Source organism: Crinia signifera, chromosome 5 (assembly GCF_055691185.1).
Source record: "Crinia signifera chromosome 5, ASM5569118v1, whole genome shotgun sequence".
NCBI lineage: Eukaryota > Metazoa > Chordata > Amphibia > Anura > Myobatrachidae > Crinia > Crinia signifera.
Window position 1 is genome coordinate 5,734,658 of NC_139221.1, and position 23,459 is coordinate 5,758,116.

General features: G+C 53.4%; 1 protein-coding gene across 2 annotated transcripts in view; it reads left to right on the plus strand.

Annotated features, from left to right (window-relative positions):
* KIF9 (kinesin family member 9) overlaps positions 1–23,459 on the plus strand; it is a 97,836-nt gene that overhangs the window by 72,968 nt on the left and 1,409 nt on the right. Inside the window, exons 15-19 of one of the 2 annotated variants that reach the window (XM_083186553.1) lie at positions 6,271–6,416; positions 12,261–12,422; positions 14,194–14,402; positions 15,651–15,830; positions 21,699–21,814. In XM_083186553.1, the coding sequence (XP_083042679.1) occupies positions 6,271–6,416; positions 12,261–12,422; positions 14,194–14,402; positions 15,651–15,830; positions 21,699–21,814 (813 nt within the window). Of the gene's footprint in view, positions 1–6,270; positions 6,417–12,260; positions 12,423–14,193; positions 14,453–15,650; positions 15,831–21,698; positions 21,815–23,459 lie in introns of those variants that run through there. The other variant, XM_083186554.1, reaches the window with a different exon arrangement.

Sequence of the window (23,459 nt, forward strand, 5' to 3'; positions counted from 1 at the left end):
AGTTGCGAGGTGCGGCCTCCATGGCTCAGACCTGTGTTATCTGGGACCCAAACATTAGCAGCAGATGCTGTAAGTTGCGAGGTGCTGCCTCCATGGCTCAGACCTGTGTTATCTGGGATCCAGACATTAGCAGCAGATACTGGAAGTTGCAAGGTGCGGCCTCCATGGCTCAGACCTGTGTTATCTGGGACCCAGACATTAGCAGCAGATGCTGGAAGGTGCGAGGTGCGGCCTCCATGGCTCAGACCTGTGTTATCTGGGACCCAGACATTAGCAGCAGATGCTGGAAGGTGCGAGGTGCGGCCTCCATGGCTCAGACCTGTGGTATCTGGGACCCAGACATTAGCAGCAGATGCTGGAAGGTGCGAGGTGCGGCCTCCATGGCTCAGACCTGTGTTATCTGGGACCCAGACATTAGCAGCAGGTGCTGGAAGGTGCGAGGTGCGGCCTCCATGGCTCAGACCTGTGGTATCTGGGACCCAGACATTAGCAGCAGATGCTGGAAGTTGCGAGGTGCGGCCTCCATGGCTCAGACCTGTAGTATCTGGGACCCAGACATTAGCAGCAGATGCTGGAAGTTGCAAGGTGCGGCCTCCATGGCTCAGACCTGTGTTATCTGGGACCCAGACATTAACAGCAGATACTGGAAGTTGCAAGGTGCGGCCTCCATGGCTCAGACCTGTGTTATCTGGGACCCAGACATTAGCAGCAGATGCTGGAAGGTGCGAGGTGCGGCCTCCATGGCTCAGACCTGTGTTATCTGGGACCCAGACATTAGCAGCAGATGCTGGAAGGTGCGAGGTGCGGCCTCCATGGCTAAGACCTGTGTTATCTGGGACCCAGACATTAGCAGCAGATGCTGTAAGTTGCGAGGTGCGGCCTCCATGGCTCAGACCTGTGGTATCTGGGACCCAGACATTAGCAGCAGATGCTAGAAGTTGCGAGGTGCGGCCTTACATGGCTCAGACCTGTGTTATCTGGGATCCAGACATTAGCAGCAGATACTGGAAGTTGCAAGCTGCGGCCTCCATGGCTCAGACCTGTGTTATCTGGGACCCAGACATTAGCAGCAGATGCTGGAAGGTGCGAGGTGCGGCCTCCATGGCTCAGACCTGTGTTATCTGGGACCCAGACATTAGCAGCAGATGCTGGAAGGTGCGAGGTGCGGCCTCCATGGCTCAGACCTGTGGTATCTGGGACCCAGACATTAGCAGCAGATGCTGGAAGGTGCGAGGTGCGGCCTCCATGGCTCAGACCTGTGTTATCTGGGACCCAGACATTAGCAGCAGGTGCTGGAAGGTGCGAGGTGCGGCCTCCATGGCTCAGACCTGTGGTATCTGGGACCCAGACATTAGCAGCAGATGCTGGAAGTTGCGAGTTGCGGCCTCCATGGCTCAGACCTGTAGTATCTGGGACCCAGACATTAGCAGCAGATGCTGGAAGTTGCAAGGTGCGGCCTCCATGGCTCAGACCTGTGTTATCTGGGACCCAGACATTAACAGCAGATACTGGAAGTTGCAAGGTGCGGCCTCCATGGCTCAGACCTGTGTTATCTGGGACCCAGACATTAGCAGCAGATGCTGGAAGGTGCGAGGTGCGGCCTCCATGGCTCAGACCTGTGTTATCTGGGACCCAGACATTAGCAGCAGATGCTGGAAGGTGCGAGGTGCGGCCTCCATGGCTAAGACCTGTGTTATCTGGGACCCAGAAATTAGCAGCAGATGCTGGAAGTTGCGAGGTGCGGCCTCCATGGCTCAGACCTGTGTTATCTGGGACCCAGACATTAGCAGCAGATGCTGGAAGTTGCGAGGTGTGGCCTCCATGGCTCAGACCTGTGTTATCTGGGACCCAGACATTAGCAGTAGGTGCTGGAAGGTGCGAGGTGCGGCCTCCATGGCTCAGACCTGTGGTATCTGGGACCCAGACATTAGCAGCAGATGCTGGAAGTTGCGAGGTGCGGCCTCCATGGCTCAGACCTGTGGTATCTGGGACCCAGACATTAGCAGCAGATGCTGGAAGTTGCGAGGTACGGCCTCCATGGCTCAGACCTGTGTTATCTGGGACCCAGACATTAGCAGCAGGTGCTGGAAGGTGCGAGGTGCGGCCTCCATGGCTCAGACCTGTGTTATCTGGGACCCAGACATTAGCAGCAGATGCTGGAAGGTGCGAGGTGCGGCCTCCATGGCTCAGACCTGTGTTATCTGGGACCCAGACATTAGCAGCAGATGCTGGAAGGTGCGAGGTGCGGCCTCCATGGCTCAGACCTGTGTTATCTGGGACCCAGACATTAGCAGCAGGTGCTGGAAGGTGCGAGGTGCGGCCTCCATGGCTCAGACCTGTGGTATCTGGGACCCAGACATTAGCAGCAGATGCTGGAAGTTGCGAGTTGCGGCCTCCATGGCTCAGACCTGTAGTATCTGGGACCCAGACATTAGCAGCAGATGCTGGAAGTTGCAAGGTGCGGCCTCCATGGCTCAGACCTGTGTTATCTGGGACCCAGACATTAACAGCAGATACTGGAAGTTGCAAGGTGCGGCCTCCATGGCTCAGACCTGTGTTATCTGGGACCCAGACATTAGCAGCAGATGCTGGAAGGTGCGAGGTGCGGCCTCCATGGCTCAGACCTGTGTTATCTGGGACCCAGACATTAGCAGCAGATGCTGGAAGGTGCGAGGTGCGGCCTCCATGGCTAAGACCTGTGTTATCTGGGACCCAGAAATTAGCAGCAGATGCTGGAAGTTGCGAGGTGCGGCCTCCATGGCTCAGACCTGTGTTATCTGGGACCCAGACATTAGCAGTAGGTGCTGGAAGGTGCGAGGTGCGGCCTCCATGGCTCAGACCTGTGGTATCTGGGACCCAGACATTAGCAGCAGATGCTGGAAGTTGCGAGGTGCGGCCTCCATGGCTCAGACCTGTGGTATCTGGGACCCAGACATTAGCAGCAGATGCTGGAAGTTGCGAGGTACGGCCTCCATGGCTCAGACCTGTGTTATCTGGGACCCAGACATTAGCAGCAGGTGCTGGAAGGTGCGAGGTGCGGCCTCCATGGCTCAGACCTGTGTTATCTGGGACCCAGACATTAGCAGCAGATGCTGGAAGGTGCGAGGTGCGGCCTCCATGGCTCAGACCTGTGTTATCTGGGACCCAGACATTAGCAGCAGATGCTGGAAGGTGCGAGGTGCGGCCTCCATGGCTCAGACCTGTGGTATCTGGGACCCAGACATTAGCAGCAGATGCTGGAAGGTGCGAGGTGCGGCCTCCATGGCTCAGACCTGTGTTATCTGGGACCCAGACATTAGCAGCAGGTGCTGGAAGGTGCGAGGTGCGGCCTCCATGGCTCAGACCTGTGGTATCTGGGACCCAGACATTAGCAGCAGATGCTGGAAGTTGCGAGGTGCGGCCTCCATGGCTCAGACCTGTAGTATCTGGGACCCAGACATTAGCAGCAGATACTGGAAGTTGCAAGGTGCGGCCTCCATGGCTCAGACCTGTGGTATCTGGGACCCAGACATTAGCAGCAGATGCTGGAAGTTGCAAGGTGCGGCCTCCATGGCTCAGACCTGTGTTATCTGGGACCCAGACATTAACAGCAGATACTGGAAGTTGCAAGGTGCGGCCTCCATGGCTCAGACCTGTGTTATCTGGGACCCAGACATTAGCAGCAGATGCTGGAAGGTGCGAGGTGCGGCCTCCATGGCTCAGACCTGTGGTATCTGGGACCCAGACATTAGCAGCAGATGCTGGAAGTTGCAAGGTGCGGCCTCCATGGCTCAGACCTGTGTTATCTGGGACCCAGACATTAGCAGCAGATGCTGGAAGGTGCGAGGTGCGGCCTCCATGGCTCAGACCTGTGTTATCTGGGACCCAGACATTAGCAGCAGATGCTGGAAGGTGCGGCCTCCATGGCTAAGACCTGTGTTATCTGGGACCCAGAAATTAGCAGCAGATGCTGGAAGTTGCGAGGTGCTGCCTCCATGGCTCAGACCTGTGGTATCTGGGACCCAGACATTAGCAGCAGATGCTGGAAGGTGCGAGGTGCGGCCTCCATGGCTCAGACCTGTGGTATCTGGGACCCAGACATTAGCAGCAGGTGCTGGAAGGTGCGAGGTGCGGCCTCCATGGCTCAGACCTGTGTTATCTGGGACCCAGACATTAGCAGTAGGTGCTGGAAGGTGCGAGGTGCGGCCTCCATGGCTCAGACCTGTGGTATCTGGGACCCAGACATTAGCAGCAGATGCTGGAAGTTGCGAGGTGCGGCCTCCATGGCTCAGACCTGTGGTATCTGGGACCCAGACATTAGCAGCAGATGCTGGAAGTTGCGAGGTACGGCCTCCATGGCTCAGACCTGTGTTATCTGGGACCCAGACATTAGCAGCAGGTGCTGGAAGGTGCGAGGTGCGGCCTCCATGGCTCAGACCTGTGGTATCTGGGACCCAGACATTAGCAGCAGATGCTGGAAGGTGCGAGGTGCGGCCTCCATGGCTCAGACCTGTGTTATCTGGGACCCAGACATTAGCAGCAGATGCTGGAAGGTGAGAGGTGCGGCCTCCATGGCTCAGACCTGTGTTATCTGGGACCCAGACATTAGCAGCAGATGCTGGAAGGTGCGAGGTGCGGCCTCCATGGCTCAGGCCTGTGTTCCCAGCTCATCAGATCTGGGGGATCTGTATCAGCAGCTTTGCAGGCCAACTAAACGCCATCCCCCGCTCGCTTGCCGACCTCACCCGCAGGCGTGCGAATGGGGTTTAGCATAAACATCGGTTCGTAGCCTTGCGTGCCGGCCCAAAATCATTCAATGGTCACCGACCATCAAATGATTTCTACAGGCCACGCAAATATAATTCAATGGGGACTGGCTTCTATTTGTGGCCATTTCACCAAAGACGGCGGCTGACTCCTGATGTCCAGCGTTTCCATGGTGACCCGTGCCTGCCACCCCCCGTCCCAACTGGCCGACAAATAATCAATACGACAAAAGATGCGGCACGTGCACAAACAAAACACTGCTCCCCTTTGCGACCGTGCAGGGAGCGAAAAGTCAAGAATGACCTCCATAATGTAATGTGTGCGCACATGCGTGGTAATGTAATGTGTGTGTAGGTGTGATAATGTAATGTGTGTGCACACGCGTGGTAATGTAATGTGTGTATAGGCGTGATAATGTAATGTGTGTAGGTGTGATAAGGTAATGTGTGCGCACATGCGTGGTAATGTGTTTGTGTAGGCGTGACAATGTAATGTGTGTGTAGGTATGATAATGTGATGTGTGTGTGTGTGTGTAGGCGTGATAATGTAATGTGTGCGCACATGCGTGACAATGTAATGTGTGATAATGTAATGTGTGTGTACATGCGTGGTAATGTAATGTGTGTGCACATGCGTGGTAATGTAATGTGTATGTGTAGGCGTGATAATGTAATGTGTGTGCACATGCGTGGTAATGTAATGTGTGAGCACATGCATGGTAATGTAATGTGTATGTGTAGGCGTGATAATGTAATGTGTGAGCACATGCGTGGTAATGTAATGTGTATGTGTAGGCGTGATAATGTAATGTGTGTGCACATGCGTGATAATGTAATGTGTGTGCACATGTGTGATAATGTAATGTGTGTGCACATGTGTGGTAATGTAATGTGTGTGTGTAGGCGTGATAATGTAATGTGTGTGCACATGCGTGGTAATGTAATGTGTGTGCACATGCGTGGTAATGTAATGTGTGTGTGTGTAGGCGTGGTAATGTAATGTGTGAGCACATGCGTGGTAATGTAATGTGTGTGTGTGTAGGCGTGGTAATGTAATGTGTAAGCACATGTGTGGTAATGTAATGTGTGAGCACATGCGTGGTAATGTAATGTGTGTGCACATGCGTGGTAATGTAATGTGTGTGTGTGTAGGCGTGGTAATGTAATGTGTGAGCACATGTGTGGTAATGTAATGTGTGAGCACATGCGTGGTAATGTAATGTGTGTGCACATGCGTGGTAATGTAATGTGTGTGTGTGTGTAGGCGTGGTAATGTAATGTGTGAGCACGTGTGGTAATGTAATGTGTGAGCACATGCGTGGTAATGTAATGTGTGTGCACATGCGTGGTAATGTAATGTGTATGTGTAGGCGTGATAATGTAATGTGTGTGCACATGCGTGGTAATGTAATGTGTATGTGTAGGCGTGATAATGTAATGTGTGTGCACATGCGTGGTAATGTAATGTGTATGTGTAGGCGTGATAATGTAATGTGTGTGTGTATAACATTGTCCTCTGCACCAGGCAGGTCTGATGGAAGCAGAGAACCAGCTGGTGGGTGACGTAGACGGGAGCAGCTTTGGCGTTGGAGTTGCCGCTCTGTCTTCTAAGCCAAGCCGTTCTCTGTCTGCGAAAAAGTCCAAGGGGCGCAAGGGGAAGGATCTCTCCAGGTGAGCGGACGTCTGAGCTGTTACCTGCAGGTATCACTTAGTGATTAGAGAGACCGGCCAGTGATCTGTATGGCAGTGCGTGCTCTCCATGTGCTTGGGTGACATTGGTGGTATACGTCAGATGTGCTGAGGATGACCCCGGGCAGAGTATGTGCGTGCACATGGCAGCGTGTACAGGTGACTGATGAGACCCCAGCCTGAGTATGTGCGTGTACATGGCAGCGTGTACAGGTGACTGATGAGACCCCGGGCAGAGTATGTGCGTGTACGTGGCAGCGTGTACAGGTGACTGATGAGACCCCAGGCAGAGTATGTGCGTGCACATGGCAGCGTGTAGATGACTGATGAGACCCCAGCCAGAGTATGTGCGTGTACGTGGCAGCGTGTACAGGTGACTGATGAGACCCCAGCCAGAGTATGTGCGTGTACGTGGCAGCGTGTACAGGTGACTGATGAGACCCCGGGCAGAGTATGTGCATGTACATGGCAGCGTGTACAGATGATTGATGACACCCCGGGCAGAGTATGTGCGTGCACATGGCAGCGTGTACAGGTGACTGATGAGACCCCAGCCTGAGTATGTGCGTGTACATGGCAGGGTGTACAGGTGACTGATGAGACCCCAGCCAGAGTATGTGCGTGTACATGGCAGCGTGTACAGGTGACTGATGAGACCCCAGCCAGAGTATGTGCGTGTACATGGCAGCGTGTACAGGTGACTGATGAGACACCAGCCAGAGTATGTGCGTGTACATGGCAGCGTGTACAGATGACTGCTGAGACCCCAGCCAGAGTATGTGCGTGTCCATGGCAGCGTGTACAGGTGACTGCTGAGACCCCAGCCAGAGTATGTGCGTGTACATGGCAGCGTGTACAGATGACTGATGAGACCCCAACCAGAGTATGGGCGTGCACATGGCAGCGTGTACAGATGACTGATGAGACCCCGGGCAGAGTATGTGCGTGTACATGGCAGCGTGTACAGGTGACTGATGAGACACCAGCCAGAGTATGTGCGTGCACATGGCAGCGTGTACAGGTGACTGATGAGACCCCAGCCAGAGTATGTGCGTGTACATGGCATCGTGTACAGGTGACTGATGAGACCCCAGCCAGAGTATGTGCGTGTACGTGGCAGCGTGTACAGGTGACTGATGAGACCCCAGCCAGAGTATGTGCGTGTACGTGGCAGGGTGTACAGATGACTGATGAGATCCCAGGCAGAGTATGTGCATGTACGTGGCAGCGTGTACAGGTGACTGATGAGACCCCAGCCAGAGTATGTGCGTGTATGTGGCAGCGTGTACAGGTGACAGATGAGACCCCAGCCAGAGTATGTGCGTGTACGTGGCAGGGTGTACAGGTGACTGATGACACCCCAGCCAGAGTATGTGCGTGTACGTGGCAGGGTGTACAGATGACTGATGAGACCCCAGGCAGAGTATGTGCGTGTACGTGGCAGCGTGTACAGGTGACTGATGAGATCCCAGGCAGAGTATGTGCGTGTACGTGGCAGCGTGTACAGGTGACTGATGAGACCCCAGCCAGAGTATGTGCGTGTACGTGGCAGGGTGTACAGGTGACTGATGAGACCCCAGCCAGAGTATGTGCGTGTACGTGGCAGGGTGTACAGATGACTGATGAGACCCCAGGCAGAGTATGTGCGTGTACGTGGCAGCGTGTACAGGTGATTGATGAGACCCCAGCCAGAGTATGTGCGTGTACATGGCATCGTGTACAGGTGACTGATGAGACCCCAGCCAGAGTATGTGCGTGTACGTGGCAGCGTGTACAGGTGACTGATGAGACCCCAGCCAGAGTATGTGCGTGTACGTGGCAGGGTGTACAGGTGACTGATTAGACCCCAGGCAGAGTATGTGCGTGTACGTGGCAGCGTGTACAGGTGACTGATGAGACCCCAGGCAGAGTATGTGCATGTACGTGGCAGGGTGTACAGGTGACTGATGAGACCCCAGCCAGAGTATGTGCGTGTACATGGCAGCGTGTACAGATGACTGATGAGACCCCAGGCAGAGTATGTGCGTGTACGTGGCAGGGTGTACAGGTGACTGATGAGACCCCAGCCAGAGTATGTGCGTGTACATGGCAGCGTGTACAGGTGATTGATGAGACCCCAGCCAGAGTATGTGCGTGTACATGGCATCGTGTACAGGTGACTGATGAGACCCCAGCCAGAGTATGTGCGTGTACGTGGCAGCGTGTACAGGTGACTGATGAGACCCCAGCCAGAGTATGTGCGTGTACGTGGCAGGGTGTACAGATGACTGATGAGATCCCAGGCAGAGTATGTGCATGTACGTGGCAGCGTGTACAGGTGACTGATGAGACCCCAGCCAGAGTATGTGCGTGTATGTGGCAGCGTGTACAGGTGACAGATGAGACCCCAGCCAGAGTATGTGCGTGTACGTGGCAGGGTGTACAGGTGACTGATGACACCCCAGCCAGAGTATGTGCGTGTACGTGGCAGGGTGTACAGATGACTGATGAGACCCCAGGCAGAGTATGTGCGTGTACGTGGCAGCGTGTACAGGTGACTGATGAGATCCCAGGCAGAGTATGTGCGTGTACGTGGCAGCGTGTACAGGTGACTGATGAGACCCCAGCCAGAGTATGTGCGTGTACGTGGCAGGGTGTACAGGTGACTGATGAGACCCCAGCCAGAGTATGTGCGTGTACATGGCATCGTGTACAGGTGACTGATGAGACCCCAGGCAGAGTATGTGCGTGTACATGGCAGCGTGTACAGATGACTGATGAGACCCCAGGCAGAGTATGTGCGTGTACATGGCAGCATGTACATGTGACTGCTGAGACCCCAGCCAGAGTATATGCGTGTACGTGGCAGCGTGTACAGGTAACTAATGAGATCCCAGGCAGAGTATGTGCGTGTACATGGCAGGGTGTACAGGTGACTGATGAGACCCCAGCCAGAGTATGTGCGTGTACATGGCAGCGTGTACAGATGACTGATGAGACCCCAGCCAGAGTATGTGCGTGTACGTGGCAGCCTGTACAGATGACTGATGAGACCCCAGCCAGAGTATGTGCGTGTACATGGCAGCGTGTACATGTGACTGCTGAGACCCCAGCCAGATTATGTGCGTGTACGTGGCAGCGTGTACAGGTGACTGATGAGACCCCAGGCAGAGTATGTGCGTGTACGTGGCAGCGTGTACAGGTGACTGATGAGACCCCGGGCAGAGTATGTGCGTGTACATGGCAGCGTGTACAGGTGATTGATGAGACCCCAGCCAGAGTATGTGCGTGTACATGGCATCGTGTACAGGTGACTGATGAGACCCCAGCCAGAGTATGTGCGTGTACGTGGCAGCGTGTACAGGTGACTGATGAGACCCCAGCCAGAGTATGTGCGTGTACGTGGCAGGGTGTACAGATGACTGATGAGATCCCAGGCAGAGTATGTGCATGTACGTGGCAGCGTGTACAGGTGACTGATGAGACCCCAGCCAGAGTATGTGCGTGTATGTGGCATCGTGTACAGGTGACTGATGAGACCCCAGGCAGAGTATGTGCGTGCACATGGCAGCGTGTACAGGTGACTGATGAGACCCCAGCCAGAGTATGTGCGTGTACATGGCAGCGTGTACAGATGACTGATGAGACCCCAGGCAGAGTATGTGCGTGTACATGGCAGCATGTACATGTGACTGCTGAGACCCCAGCCAGAGTATATGCGTGTACGTGGCAGCGTGTACAGGTAACTAATGAGATCCCAGGCAGAGTATGTGCGTGTACATGGCAGGGTGTACAGGTGACTGATGAGACCCCAGCCAGAGTATGTGCGTGTACATGGCAGCGTGTACAGATGACTGATGAGACCCCAGCCAGAGTATGTGCGTGTACGTGGCAGCGTGTACAGGTGACTGATGAGACCCCAGCCAGAGTATGTGCGTGTACATGGCAGCGTGTACAGGTGACTGATGAGACCCCAGCCAGAGTATGTGCGTGTGCATGGCAGCGTGTACAGGTGACTGATGAGACCCCAGCCAGAGTATGTGCGTGTACATGGCAGCGTGTACAGGTGACTGATGAGACCCCAGCCAGAGTATGTGCGTGTACATGGCAGCGTGTACATGTGACTGCTGAGACCCCAGCCAGAGTATGTGCGTGTACGTGGCAGCGTGTACAGATGACTGATGAGACCCCAGCCAGAGTATGTGCGTGTACGTGGCAGCGTGTACAGATGACTGATGAGACCCCAGCCAGAGTATGTGCGTGTACATGTGACTGCTGAGACCCCAGCCAGAGTATGTGCGTGTGCATGGCAGCGTGTACAGATGACTGATGAGACCCCAGCCAGAGTATGTGCGTGTACGTGGCAGCGTATACAGGTGACTGATGAGACCCCAGGCAGAGTATGTGCGTGTACATGGCAGCGTGTACAGGTGACTGATGAGACCCCAGGCAGAGTATGTGCGTGTACGTGGCAGCGTGTACAGATGACTGATGAGACCCCAGCCAGAGTATGTGCGTGTACATGGCAGCGTGTACAGGTGACTGATGAGACCCCAGCCAGAGTATGTGCGTGTACATGGCAGCGTGTACATGTGACTGCTGAGACCCCAGCCAGAGTATGTGCGTGTACATGGCAGCGTGTACATGTGACTGCTGAGACCCCGGGCAGAGTATGTGCGTGTACATGGCAGCGTGTACAGGTGATTGATGAGACCCCAGCCAGAGTATGTGCGTGTACGTGGCAGCGTGTACATGTGACTGATGAGACCCCAGCCAGAGTATGTGCGTGCACATGGCAGCGTGTACAGATGACTGATGAGACCCCAGCCAGAGTATGTGCGTGTACATGGCAGCGTGTACATGTGACTGCTGAGACCCCTGCCAGAGTATGTGCGTGTACATGGCAGCGTGTACATGTGACTGCTGAGACCCCAGCCAGAGTATGTGCGTGTACGTGGCAGCGTGTACAGATGACTGATGAGACCCCAGCCAGAGTATGTGCGTGTACGTGGCAGCGTGTACAGATGACTGATGAGACCCCAGCCAGAGTATGTGCGTGTACATGGCAGCGTGTACAGGTGACTGATGAGACCCCAGCCAGAGTATGTGCGTGTACATGGCAGCGTGTACATGTGACTGCTGAGACCCCAGCCAGAGTATGTGCGTGTGCATGGCAGCGTGTACAGATGACTGATGAGACCCCAGCCAGAGTATGTGCGTGTACGTGGCAGCGTGTACAGGTGACTGATGAGACCCCGGGCAGAGTATGTGCGTGTACGTGGCAGCGTGTACAGATGACTGATGAAACCCCAGGCAGAGTATGTGCGTGTACATGGCAGCGTGTACAGGTGATTGATGAGACCCCAGCCAGAGTATGTGCGTGTACGTGGCAGCATGTACATGTGACTGCTGAGACCCCAGCCAGAGTATGTGCGTGTACATGGCAGCGTCTACAGATGACTGATGAGACCCCAGCCAGAGTATGTGCGTGCACATGGCAGCGTGTACATGTGACTGCTGAGACCCCAGCCAGAGTATGTGCGTGTACATGGCAGCGTGTACAGATGACTGATGAGACCCCAGCCAGAGTATGTGCGTGCACATGGCAGCGTGTACATGTGACTGCTGAGACCCCAGCCAGAGTATGTGCGTGTACATGGCAGCGTGTACAGATGACTGATGAGACCCCAGGCAGAGTATGTGCGTGTACATGGCAGCGTGTACAGATGACTGATGAGACCCCAGCCAGAGTATGTGCGTGTACATGGCAGCGTGTACAGATGACTGATGAGACCCCAGCCAGAGTATGTGCGTGTGCAGATAACTCACATAGGAATATTTTGTTAGTCCCACCAGTAGGAGAGAAGCCGCCGTAAGTCCGGCCCTGGAAGCCGAATCTGCGATGTCCTTGTCCTTCCGGGAGCTGGATGTGAGGGAGGCAGCAGGGAAAGAACATCCAGAATCTCCCGTGACTGAGCCGCCAGGGAGAGAGGAGGGAAGCCGTCCCGGGTGAGCACTGTGGGTTCCAAGGATAGAGGGGAGACGTCCCGGGTGAGCACTATGGGGGTTCCGGGGATAGAGGAGGGGAGGAGCTGTCCCGGGTGAGCGCTGTGAGGGTTCTGGGGAGAGAGGAGGAGCTGCCCCAGGTGAGCGCTGTGACGGTTCCGGGGAGAGAGGAGGGGAGGAGCTGTCCCGGGTGAGCGCTGTGAGGGTTACGGGGAGAGAGGAGGAGCTGTCCCGGGTGAGGGTTCCAGGGAGAGAGGAGGGGAGCCGTCCCAGGTGAGCATTGTGGGGGTTTTGGGGACAGAGGAGGGGAGGTGCTGTCCCGGGTGAGCACTGTGAGGGTTCCGGGGAGAGAGGAGGAGCTGTCCCGGGTGAGCGCTGTGAGGGTTCCGGGGAGAGAGGAGGAGCTGTCCCGGGTGAGCGCTGTGAGGGTTCCGGGGAGAGAGGAGGAGCTGTCCCGGGTGAGGGTTCCAGGGAGAGAGGAGGGGAGCCGTCCCGGGTGAGCATTGTGGGGGTTTTGGGGACAGAGGAGGGGAGGTGCTGTCCCGGGTGAGCACTGTGAGGGTTCCGGGGGGAGAGAGGAGGAGCTGTCCCGGGTGAGCGCTGTGAGGGTTTCCGGGGAAAGAGGAGGGGAGCGTCCCGCGTGAGCACTGTGGGGGTTCCAGGGACAGAGGAGGGGAAGAGCTGTCCCGGGTGAGCGCTGTGAGGGTTCCGGGGAGAGAGGAGGAGCTGTCCCGGGTGAGGGTTCCGGGGAGAGAGGAGGGGAGCCATCCCGGGTGAGCACAGTGTGGGTTCCGGGGAGAGAGGAGGGGAGCCGTCCTGGTTGAGCGCTGTGAGTGGTCTGGGGAGAAAAGAGGAGCTGTCCCGGGTGAGCACTGTGAGGGTTATGGGGAGAGAGGATTGGAGCCGTCCCGGGTGAGCACAGTGGGGGTTCCGGGGAGAGAGGAGGGGAGTCGTCCTGGGTGAGTGCTGTGGGGTTCTGGGGAGAGAGTAAGTGAGCAGTCCCGGTTGAGCGCTGTGGGGGTTCCGGAGAGAGAGGAGGAGCTGTCCCGGGTGAGGGTTCCGGGGAGAGAGGAGGGGAGCCGTCCTGGTTGAGTGCTGTGAGGGTTCCGGGGAGAGTGGAGGAGTTGTCCCGGGTGAGCGCTGTGAGGGTACCGGGGAGAGAGGAGGAGTCGTCCTGGGTGAGTGCTGTGGGGTTCTGGGGAGAGAGTAAGTGAGCAGTCCCGGTTGAGCACTGTGGGGGTTCCGGGAAGCTCACAGCCATTACTAGACATTTGGCTCCCACTGCACATGGGTCATTGGGTCGACTTGTATTTTTCTGGGGGGTTTTTTGTCCCAAATGTTGACTTGGTTGATGTGGACACTATCAAAGTGTATCGCGTCCCCTCACTACGCTCTCTTTTATTCTCCCACCATGCCGTAGTGGATGGTAGGGGATATAATACCACCTTTTGGCACATGTTGACTAAAAAAAACATGAAAAACCTTTTGACTGTCGACCAGCCATTACATAAATTGTGTTTATAACTCATTCTCGGGATCAGTGATGTGGTAATGGACAGGATTCACTACGGTCTGTCCCCAATTTGACTATTACATTGGACATAAATAACTTGACTACCAATTCAAGGCACCCCTGCAAGTCCCCCAAGGCACCCCAGGGTGGCACGGCACACAGTTTGGGAACCTCTGGTCTAGCCAATGAGAGCATTGCAGTCCTCACAAAGGAATGATGTGATTACACTAACGCTGTGAATCCGCACTGTCCCCTACTCAGATCTCCTCCCCCCAAAACGTCAGCGTTTGAAGAATTTAAAGCCGACAGAGGCAGCGAATTAAATAGAATATTTAAGGAGAACAAATCCATCCTGGCCGACAGACAGGGGAAACAGAAGGAGATCACTGAGCGGATAAATATCATCAAAAAAGAAATAGATAAAACATCCCGGAACCTGAATATGACTAAGCTGGAGCGGGAGAAGCAAGGTATGAATGTGGTGCTTCATCAGGAAGATCTAAGATCCACCACTCACAGGGTATATATATATAGCACGTGCATGGTAATGTAATGTGTGTGTGCACCTGTGTGGTAATGTAATGTGTGTGTGCACATGTGTGGTAATGTAATGTGTGTGTGTACATGTGTGGTAATGTAATGTGTGTGTGTGTGTGTGTGCACATACGTGGTAATGTAATGTGTGTGTGCACATGTGTGGTAATGTAATGTGTGTGTGCACATGTGTGGTAATGTAATGTGTTTGTGCACATGTGTGGTAATGTAATGTGTGTGTGTGTGTGTGTGGTAATGTAATGTGTTTGTGCACATGTGTGGTAATGTAATGTGTGTGTGTGTGGTAATGTAATGTGTGTGTGCACATGTGTGGTAATGTAATGTGTGTGCACATGTGTGGTAATGTAATGTGTGTGTGTGTACATGCGTGGTAATGTAATGTGTGTGTGCACATGTGTGGTAATGTGTGCGTGCACATGTGTGGTAATGTAATGTATGTGTGGTAATGTAATGTGTGTGTGCACATGTGTGGTAATTTGTATGTGTGTGTGTGCGCGCGCATGCGTGGTAAGGTTATATGTGTGCACATGCGTGGTAATGTAATGTGTGTGTGCACATGTGTGGTAATGTAATGTGTGTGTGTGTGTGTGTACATGCGTGGTAATGTAATGTGTGTGTGTACATGCGTGGTAATGTAATGTGTGTGTGCACATGTGTGGTAATGTAATGTGTGTGTGTGTGTGTACATGCGTGGTAATGTAATGTGTGTGTGCACATGTGTGGTAATGTGTGCGTGCACATGTGTGGTAATGTAATATGTGTGTGCACATGTGTGGTAATGTAATATGTGTGTGGTAATGTAATGTGTGTGTGCACATGTGTGGTAATTTGTATGTGTGTGTGTGCGTGGTAAGGTTATGTGTGTGCGCATGCGTGGTAATGTACTGTGTGCGCATGTGTGGTAATGTAATGTGTGTGTGTGCACATGGTAAATACTGGCTGCTTTATTCTTACACTGCAATAATAGAACATTTTGAGCACACCCCACCCAAATCGAACTCTCTCTGCATATGTTAAATCTGCCCCCCTGCAGCGCAGCATGTTGTCCATCTGCATAAATTGCTGACATGTCAGAGTCCCCCATGTGGAGAGCGCTCTGTGTGTGATCGCCGCGGTTATTCTGCATGGTCCATGTGTCACGGGTGATCATGTCTCCCACACAGGGGAATACATCGATGGCCAAGGCCAGGTGATCATCGATGAGCAGGAGTTCATGCTGATAGTCCGCCTCAAGGACCTGAAGAAGCAATACCGGGCGGACTACGATGAGCTGCAGGACCTGAAGGCGGAGGTGCAGTACTGCCAGAAACTGGTGGATCAGTGCCGCCATCGGCTTCTCACAGGTACGGCTCCTTGTGAAGTTGTCACCCATCGTTATCTCTGAGTCACACCCTGAGCTCCCCATATCACCAGTATCGCTCACCACAACTATAGTGTGGGTCACGGAGCTGGGGCCGTTCCCCTGCCGCCCGGGGAGCTGGGGGCGTTCCCATGCTGTGGGGGGGGGGGGGGGGGGGAGGGGGGCATTCCCATGTGCTGCTCTGTTATAACCCTGAAAACATTTACCTTTGGTTCACTCTTTCTTCGAGGTTCATGGGACCCATGAGGTGACATTGGGGTTGTAGGCGGATCGAGAGGACCGTGGCACCAATCAGCGAAGCTTTGAGACGTCCCAGGATGCACGGCTCCTCTCCCCTATAACCCCGCCTCCATGCTCAGCTCCTCAGTTTTGTTATCCAGCCAATAGCAAGAAGCAGAGAAGGAAGAAGACAGATAATATCATACCAGTATACTCATAGATAGAGTGAGGGGTGCCGGATTCCGACAATCATTACACCGACGCCAGAATCCTGACTGCTAAAAGCCCGACAGACGGGCAGCACTATTCTCCCTCGTGGGGGTCCACGACCCCTATAGTGAGCGAATAAAATCGGTGACAAGTGCATTGAGCCACTGTGCCCGCAGCGTTGCGAGTGCAGTGAGCCCGCAAGGTGCTTCGTTGCGCTCCCCCCACTGTCTGAGCCCCCGCAGTCGGGATTCCGACGTCTGGCTAATGACTGTCGGAATCCCACACCCGAGTGCGGAAAGCAATTGCCAATGTCGTTTAAATCACAAGGAATACCTCAGGCCTAAAAGGGTGGGTGCCATGTGGGTCCCTTGAAGAAAGAGAGTTAACCAAAGGTCTACCATAACTCTTCTTCTTTGGGTTTCATGGTCCCCACAGGGTGACATTGGGGATGTCCAATAGCAGTACCCAAGGAAGGGTACCAGACTGAGGTGTCAGTAGAACCCGACGACCAAACTAAACATCCTGGGAGGCCAACGTTTCAAAGGAATAGAATTTAGTGAATGTATGAACAGATGACCATGTTGCGGCCCTGCACAATTGCTCAGCGGACACCCCTCGGCGTGCCGCCCATGATGGACCTACGGATCTGGTGGAATGTGCATGAATAGGCGGTGGTAACGGAAGATCAGCTTGCTGGTAAGCCTGCTGAACGACCATTCGTATCCAGCGAGCTACGGTTTGTTTGTTCACTTGCCAACCCCTTTCGTGGAAACTGTAGAGCACAAATAATGCCTCCGACTTCTGAATTAAAGCAGTACGGTCAATGTATGTACAAAGAGCCCTAACTACATCCAAAGAGCTCTCAGCCGGAGACAGATCCTGAGTTGAAAGCAGGGAAAACAATTTCCTGGTTTATATGAAACCTGGAAACCACTTTGCTCTGGTTCTGAGCACCGCTCTGTCCAAGTGGAAGTTAAGAAAAGGGGGGCCACGTAAGAGGATACTCAAGTCCAATGCATGTCTAGCAGCCACTTGAAGTCCACTGTGTGCAGTGGTTCGAAAGGAGGTTTTCCTAAAGCCAGCAAAACTAAGCACAGATCCCTCCGTGTCGTTGGTGGCACATATAGAGGTTGGATACGTATCACTCCTTGGAGGAAAGTACGTATGTCTGGGATAAATGCAATCTTCCATTGGAACCAGATGGAAAGGGCTGAGATTTGCACTTTCAATGAAGCTAGTCTCAGACCCAGATCTAAACCTCGCTGTAGAAAATCGACTTGGTGTTTTGAACACTTTTGTGTTTTATCCCCGAGCCACACTCCAGAAGAAATATGAATGCCATACGCTATAGTATATTCTGGCAGAGGCGGTTTACGAGCTCTGAGCATTGTCTGGATTACTTTTTTAAAGAATCCTTTTTTTATAGAATATCAGACTCAAGCGCCATGCCGTCAAAGACAGGTGCTGTAGATCTGGGTGTAGGCAAGACCCCTGACTGAGTAGGTCCAATCGGAGAGGCAAACGAAACGGTTGCTGTACTAACAGACATTGCAGGTCTACAAAAGATAATGGAAGAACTGAGAACCACAAGTACGGTTACAGCTGCTGTATATGGGAGTGTGTAAGGCTCCCTTTAATAAATGGAACAACAAAAAAGAAGTATACAGCGCTATGGGTTGGTCTGAAAGAAGTTACCAACTACATATGGCAATAAAAATACATTTATTACATTTATGACAGTACATGAAATGACAAGAAGAAAGGGGGGGGGGGATAAAAAATGAAAAATATGAAAGAAAAAAGGAATTAAAAATCAGTCATTGTTAGCATAGTTGCTCCAGTGAAGAATTGTAAAAAATAAGGAAGTTCATTGGTACCAATGTGGTTTGTATAATTACCAATGGTGATGTTGGAAGTACACGTCCTCTGTATTTGTGGAGGATTGTTTTTTTATTGCAGGTCTACAAACCAGTGACATCGAGGCCAGGCTGTGATTATCAGTATGAGATCCCCGACTTCCTATTTGAATATCCTGAGAACCCTGGGTATCATGGACACCGGAGGAAGACATACGGAAGACAAAACTTCCATGCAATCTTGAGGATGTGGCTGGATGGATCCCTGGATCGCGATCCGTACACTCAGATTTTGTCATTGTGATTGGATGCCATGAGATCCACGTCTTGAGGACCCCAGCGTTTCACCAGAAGGGTAAAGAGCTCTGGATGGAATGACCATTCCCCCGGATGGATGTCTTGTCGACTCAGGAAGTCTGCTTCCTAATTCAGTATTCCGGGGATCAACAGAGCCGCCAATGCAAGGAGATGGTGTTCTGGACACTTCTCGTCCCCTTGACGGTTTATGTAAGGCACCGTTGTGGCTTTGGTTGACCAAACCTGTACTGGTCTGTTCTGAAGAAGATCCTGGGTACAGATGAGAGCTCAATTAACCATTTCGAACGTCTCTACCATAAGGCCCGGGATCTGCATTGCCAGGTGGATCGAGACTCTGGGTGATTGAAGGAATTGGCGTATTCTCTGTTGCAGAGTCTGACATTTGCCTGGTGTTAGAAATAGCCTCTGTACATGGGAGTCCAGCGGTGCCAGATGCCGCATCCGTTGTGACGATGATAGAGAGGACTTCTCCCAATTGAGAAGCCATCCATGCTGCTGAAGAACAGCTATTGTTGTCTGCAGGTGTGCGGACAGGACCTCCGGTGATTTGGCCTCTAGGAGGAGGTAGTCTAAGTAAGGGAACACTCTGATGCCCTGTTGTCGCAGACAGGCTTCCATTAATGCAATGACTTTTGTCAAAATCCTGGGAGCTGTCACCAGGCCAAATGGGAGTGCTTGGAATTGATAGTGAATAGATAGGATGGCGAAGCGGAGGAACTGCTGGTGTGAAGGTAGAATAGGGATATACAAATAAACGTCCCGTATATCTAGAGACCTCATATAGTCCCCAGCCTCCATAGATAACACTATTGTCCACAAGGTTTCCATGCAGAATTTCGGCACTTTGACAAATTTGTTGAGTGCCTTTAGGTTCGGATCTAGAAGTCCCGTTTGGTTTTGGAACTAGATACAGGGTCAAATAGAATCCGATCCCTCTTTGATGTTGTGGGACCAGGACAATCACTTGAGAGTGTAATGCTGTGTACACACGGGTACAATCTCTTTACGATTCTGACTATATAGTCAGAATCGCATCGGTATTGCGCACAGATCGCATGCAGATCGCAAGGGTTTTAACCCTTGCGATCCCGATCCCGATGCACGTTCACGTATCGCAGCCAGAAAGTCTTGGCTGCCTTGACTATATATTGCAGATCTGCACTGTATAGTCAAGATTGTATGCAAATCGGATGTGCCTTGCGATCCGATCCCGATCCGAACTGATCGGATCGTGGATCGCATCTTAAGGCACATCTGACCGTGTGTACACACCATAACAGGGAGTGTAGTGTTTCCCTTAGCTTTTCAGATTTTTTAATGATATTGAGTATCCCCGAGACATGACATCTCTCATCCGTGTCCACTGTGGTGGTGAGCCACTGCTGTGTGAAGTGTCTTTGGAGTCCCCCTGAGGGAGGCCCGCCCCATCATGCTGTAGGATTGCCAGGCTTAGCTGGGGGTTGTCTAGTGGCCCAGACCTGTTTGGGCTTAGACTTGGCCGGCTTAGATGCACTGGAGGTGTGAGGGAAGCTTTGCCCTCTGGCCTTGGCTTGGGGATGAAAGGACTGAAAAGGAACAACTTTAGGGTGATGTGGGAGAGCTGATGGTTTGATGCGGGAGAGCTGATGGGAGACACGCGGGAGAGCTGATGGGACACCCAGTCTTGGCAGCTGCCACAGAAGATACAATTTTGTTGAGCTCCTCCCAAAACAATATGTCCCCTGTAAAGGGTAACATTTCTAAGGTCTTCTTAGACTCTAAATCAGCCTTCCATGGTCATAACCATAAGATACGACGTACCAGTACAGAATTGGCAGAGGCCTTTGTGGCCAATACACCAGCGTCGGACAGAGCCTCCATAATATACAATGCCGCCTGTCTGATATGAGACACACGTAGCCTGGCATCAGATGCGCCAGTTGGCAGCTCATCCTCCAGCACGTGAAGCCATGGCAGAATAGCTTATGGAGCCCAGGACGCAGCCACAGTGGGTCTTAGTATCGCCCCAGGGAGCGTAAAGATGGACTTAAGGCATGTTCCATGCAACTGTCCGTAGGCGCCTTTGAGGAGGACCCTGTGGTAACCGGGAGCACCGATGGTTTAACCAGTCAGGTTACGTGGGTATCAACCGGGGTGTGTTTCTGATTGATTTCCATCAGGTGATCATAGTGCGGGAACTGGGATTTAATGACTTCTGTTTTATTAAACACGTCAGTTTGTTTTGTTGCAGGTGCCGCTCGTCTACATCAGACAGAGCACAATCCGTATAGGTACGTCTGCTACTTCCATAGAGTGTATCTCAGGTACTCCTGACCCAGGCAGAGGGGTGTCATCATCATCATCCTCGCCCTCATCCCCAGTAGTATCAGTAGTAGTAGACTGGCAGCCGGCAGTCATTTTTGCATTGCTACCGTAGTCTGCGCCAAGGTTTGTACTGTTGTGTATAAGGTATCCACCCATGGCGGAGGGGCCCGCACAATGGGCGGCATAGCCACAGGGGGGACCATAGGAGGCTGGAGGTGATCTACTAAAGTGCCCAGAAGCTGCCCAAGGAGGCTCCTGTACAGCCACCGGGGCAGAGGACTGACCAGGGGGGATAAAGCAATGGACACGTAACCCTTCCTGGATAACATCCTGCTCAGACAGGCCTGCAGCACAAGCCTTACAGGATAAGAGCTGGGGAGACTGTCTGTGTGCACCCCCACATAGACGTCATGTCAAACACACAGAGGGGAGCTAATATACACAATAGGTAATGCCTGGTGGGGAAACCTAGAGTGATATGTGATATGCACTGGCTCCCTGCCGACAGTACGGCGCAGCGGCTCCCTGCCGACAGTACGGCGCAGCGGCTCCCTGCCGACAGTACGGCGCACCGGCTCCCTGCCGACAGTACGGGGCACCGGCTCCCTGCCTGCAGTACGGGGCACCGGCTCCCTGCCTGCAGTACGGGGCACCGGCTCCCTGCCTGCAGTACGGCGCACCGGCTCCCTGCCGACAGTACGGCGCACCGGCTCCCTGCTGGCACCAACAAAAAACTGAGGAGCTGATCATGTAGGCGGGGTTATAGGGGAGGAGCCAAGCATCCCGGGATGTCTCAAAGCTTCGCTGATTGGTGCCACGGTCCTCTGGATCCGCCTACAACCCTGATGTCACCCTGTGGGGACCATGAAACCCGAAGAAGAGATGATATTTATGGGTTGATGCTGCTATTTGATGATGATGGTCTTTGGTTTTACTCCTGACAGAGTTTGAGGTTTGGTATAACGAGTCCTTTCTCATTCCGGAGGACGTGCAGAATTCTGTGACACTTGGCGGCAGTCTGAGACCTGGGATGATTCCGGTTAATAGGATCCTGTCACTGGTGAGTAATCAGGATCTGTGAGAGTGTGTGACATAATGCCCAGTAAATACAAGACACCTGCCTCAGGCGGCACCGTGTCACTGCCCAATAAATACAGGACACCTGCCTCAGGCGGCGCCGTGTGACTGCCCAGTAAATACAGGACACCTGCCCCAGGCAGCGCCGTGTGACTGCCCAGTAAATACAGGATACCTGCCTCAGGCGGCGCCGTGTGACTTCCCAGTAAATACAGGATACCTGCCCCAGACGGCTCCGTGTGACATAATGCCCAGTAAATACTGGACACCTGCCCCAGGCGGCACTGTGTGACTGCCCAGTAAATACTGGACACCTGCCTCAGGCGGCTCCGTGTGACATAATGCCCAGTAAATACTGGACACCTGCCCCAGGCGGCGCCGTGTAACTGCCCAGTAAATACAGGATACCTGCCTCAGGCGGCGCCGTGTGACTGCCCAGTAAATACTGGACACCTGCCCCAGGCAGCGCCGTGTGACTGCCCAGTAAATACTGGACACCTGCCTCAGGCGGCGCCGTGTGACTGCCCAGTAAATACTGGACACCTGCCCCAGGCGACATCGTGTGACTGCCCAGTAAATACAGGATACCTGCCTCAGGCGACACCGTGTGACTGCCCAGTAAATACTGGATACCTGCCTCAGGCGGCACCGTGTGACTGCCCGGTAAATACAGGATACCTGCCTCAGGCGGCTCTGTGTGACATAATGCCCAGTAAATACTGGATACCTGCCCCAGGCGACACCGTGTGACTGCCCAGTAAATACAGGACACCTGCCTCAGGCGGCACCGTGTGACTGCCCAGTAAATACTGGACACCTGCCTCAGGCGGCCCGGTGTGACTGCCCAGTAAATACAGGATACCTGCCTCAGGCGGCTCCGTGTGACATAATACCCAGTAAATACAGGATACCTGCCTCAGGCGGCGCTGTGTGACTGCCCAGTAAATACAGGATTCCTGCCTCAGGCGGCTCCGTGTGACATAATGCCCAGTAAATACAGAATACCTGCCCCAGGCGGCACTGTGTGACTGCCCAGTAAATACAGGATACCTGCCCCAGTCGGCTCGGTGTGACTGCCCAGTAAATACAGGATACCTGCCTCAGGCGGCTCCGTGTGACATAATGCCCAGTAAATACAGGATACCTGCCTCAGGCGGCGCTGTGTGACTGCCCAGTAAATACAGGATACCTGCCTCAGGCGGCGCCGTGTGACTGCCCAGTAAATACAGGATACCTGCCTCAGGCGACACCGTGTGACTGCCCAGTAAATACTGGACACCTGCCTCAGGCGGCACCGTGTGACTGCCCAGTAAATACAGGATACCTGCCTCAGGCGGCGCCGTGTGACTGCCCAGTAAATACAGGATACCTGCCTCAGGCGACACCGTGTGACTGCCCAGTAAATACAGGATACCTGCTCCAGGCGGCGCCATGTGACTGCCCAGTAAATACTGGACACCTGCCTCAGGCGGCACCGTGTGACTACCCAGTAAATATAAAAATAATTATTTTTATAGGAGAATTACGAGACCCAGCGGGCACATTAATGCACCCCCCTTGTAGCTCTCCTGTCAAAAGCTATTGACTTTACACATTTCATTCCGGAGTCCACCGCCCTTGGACGCCGG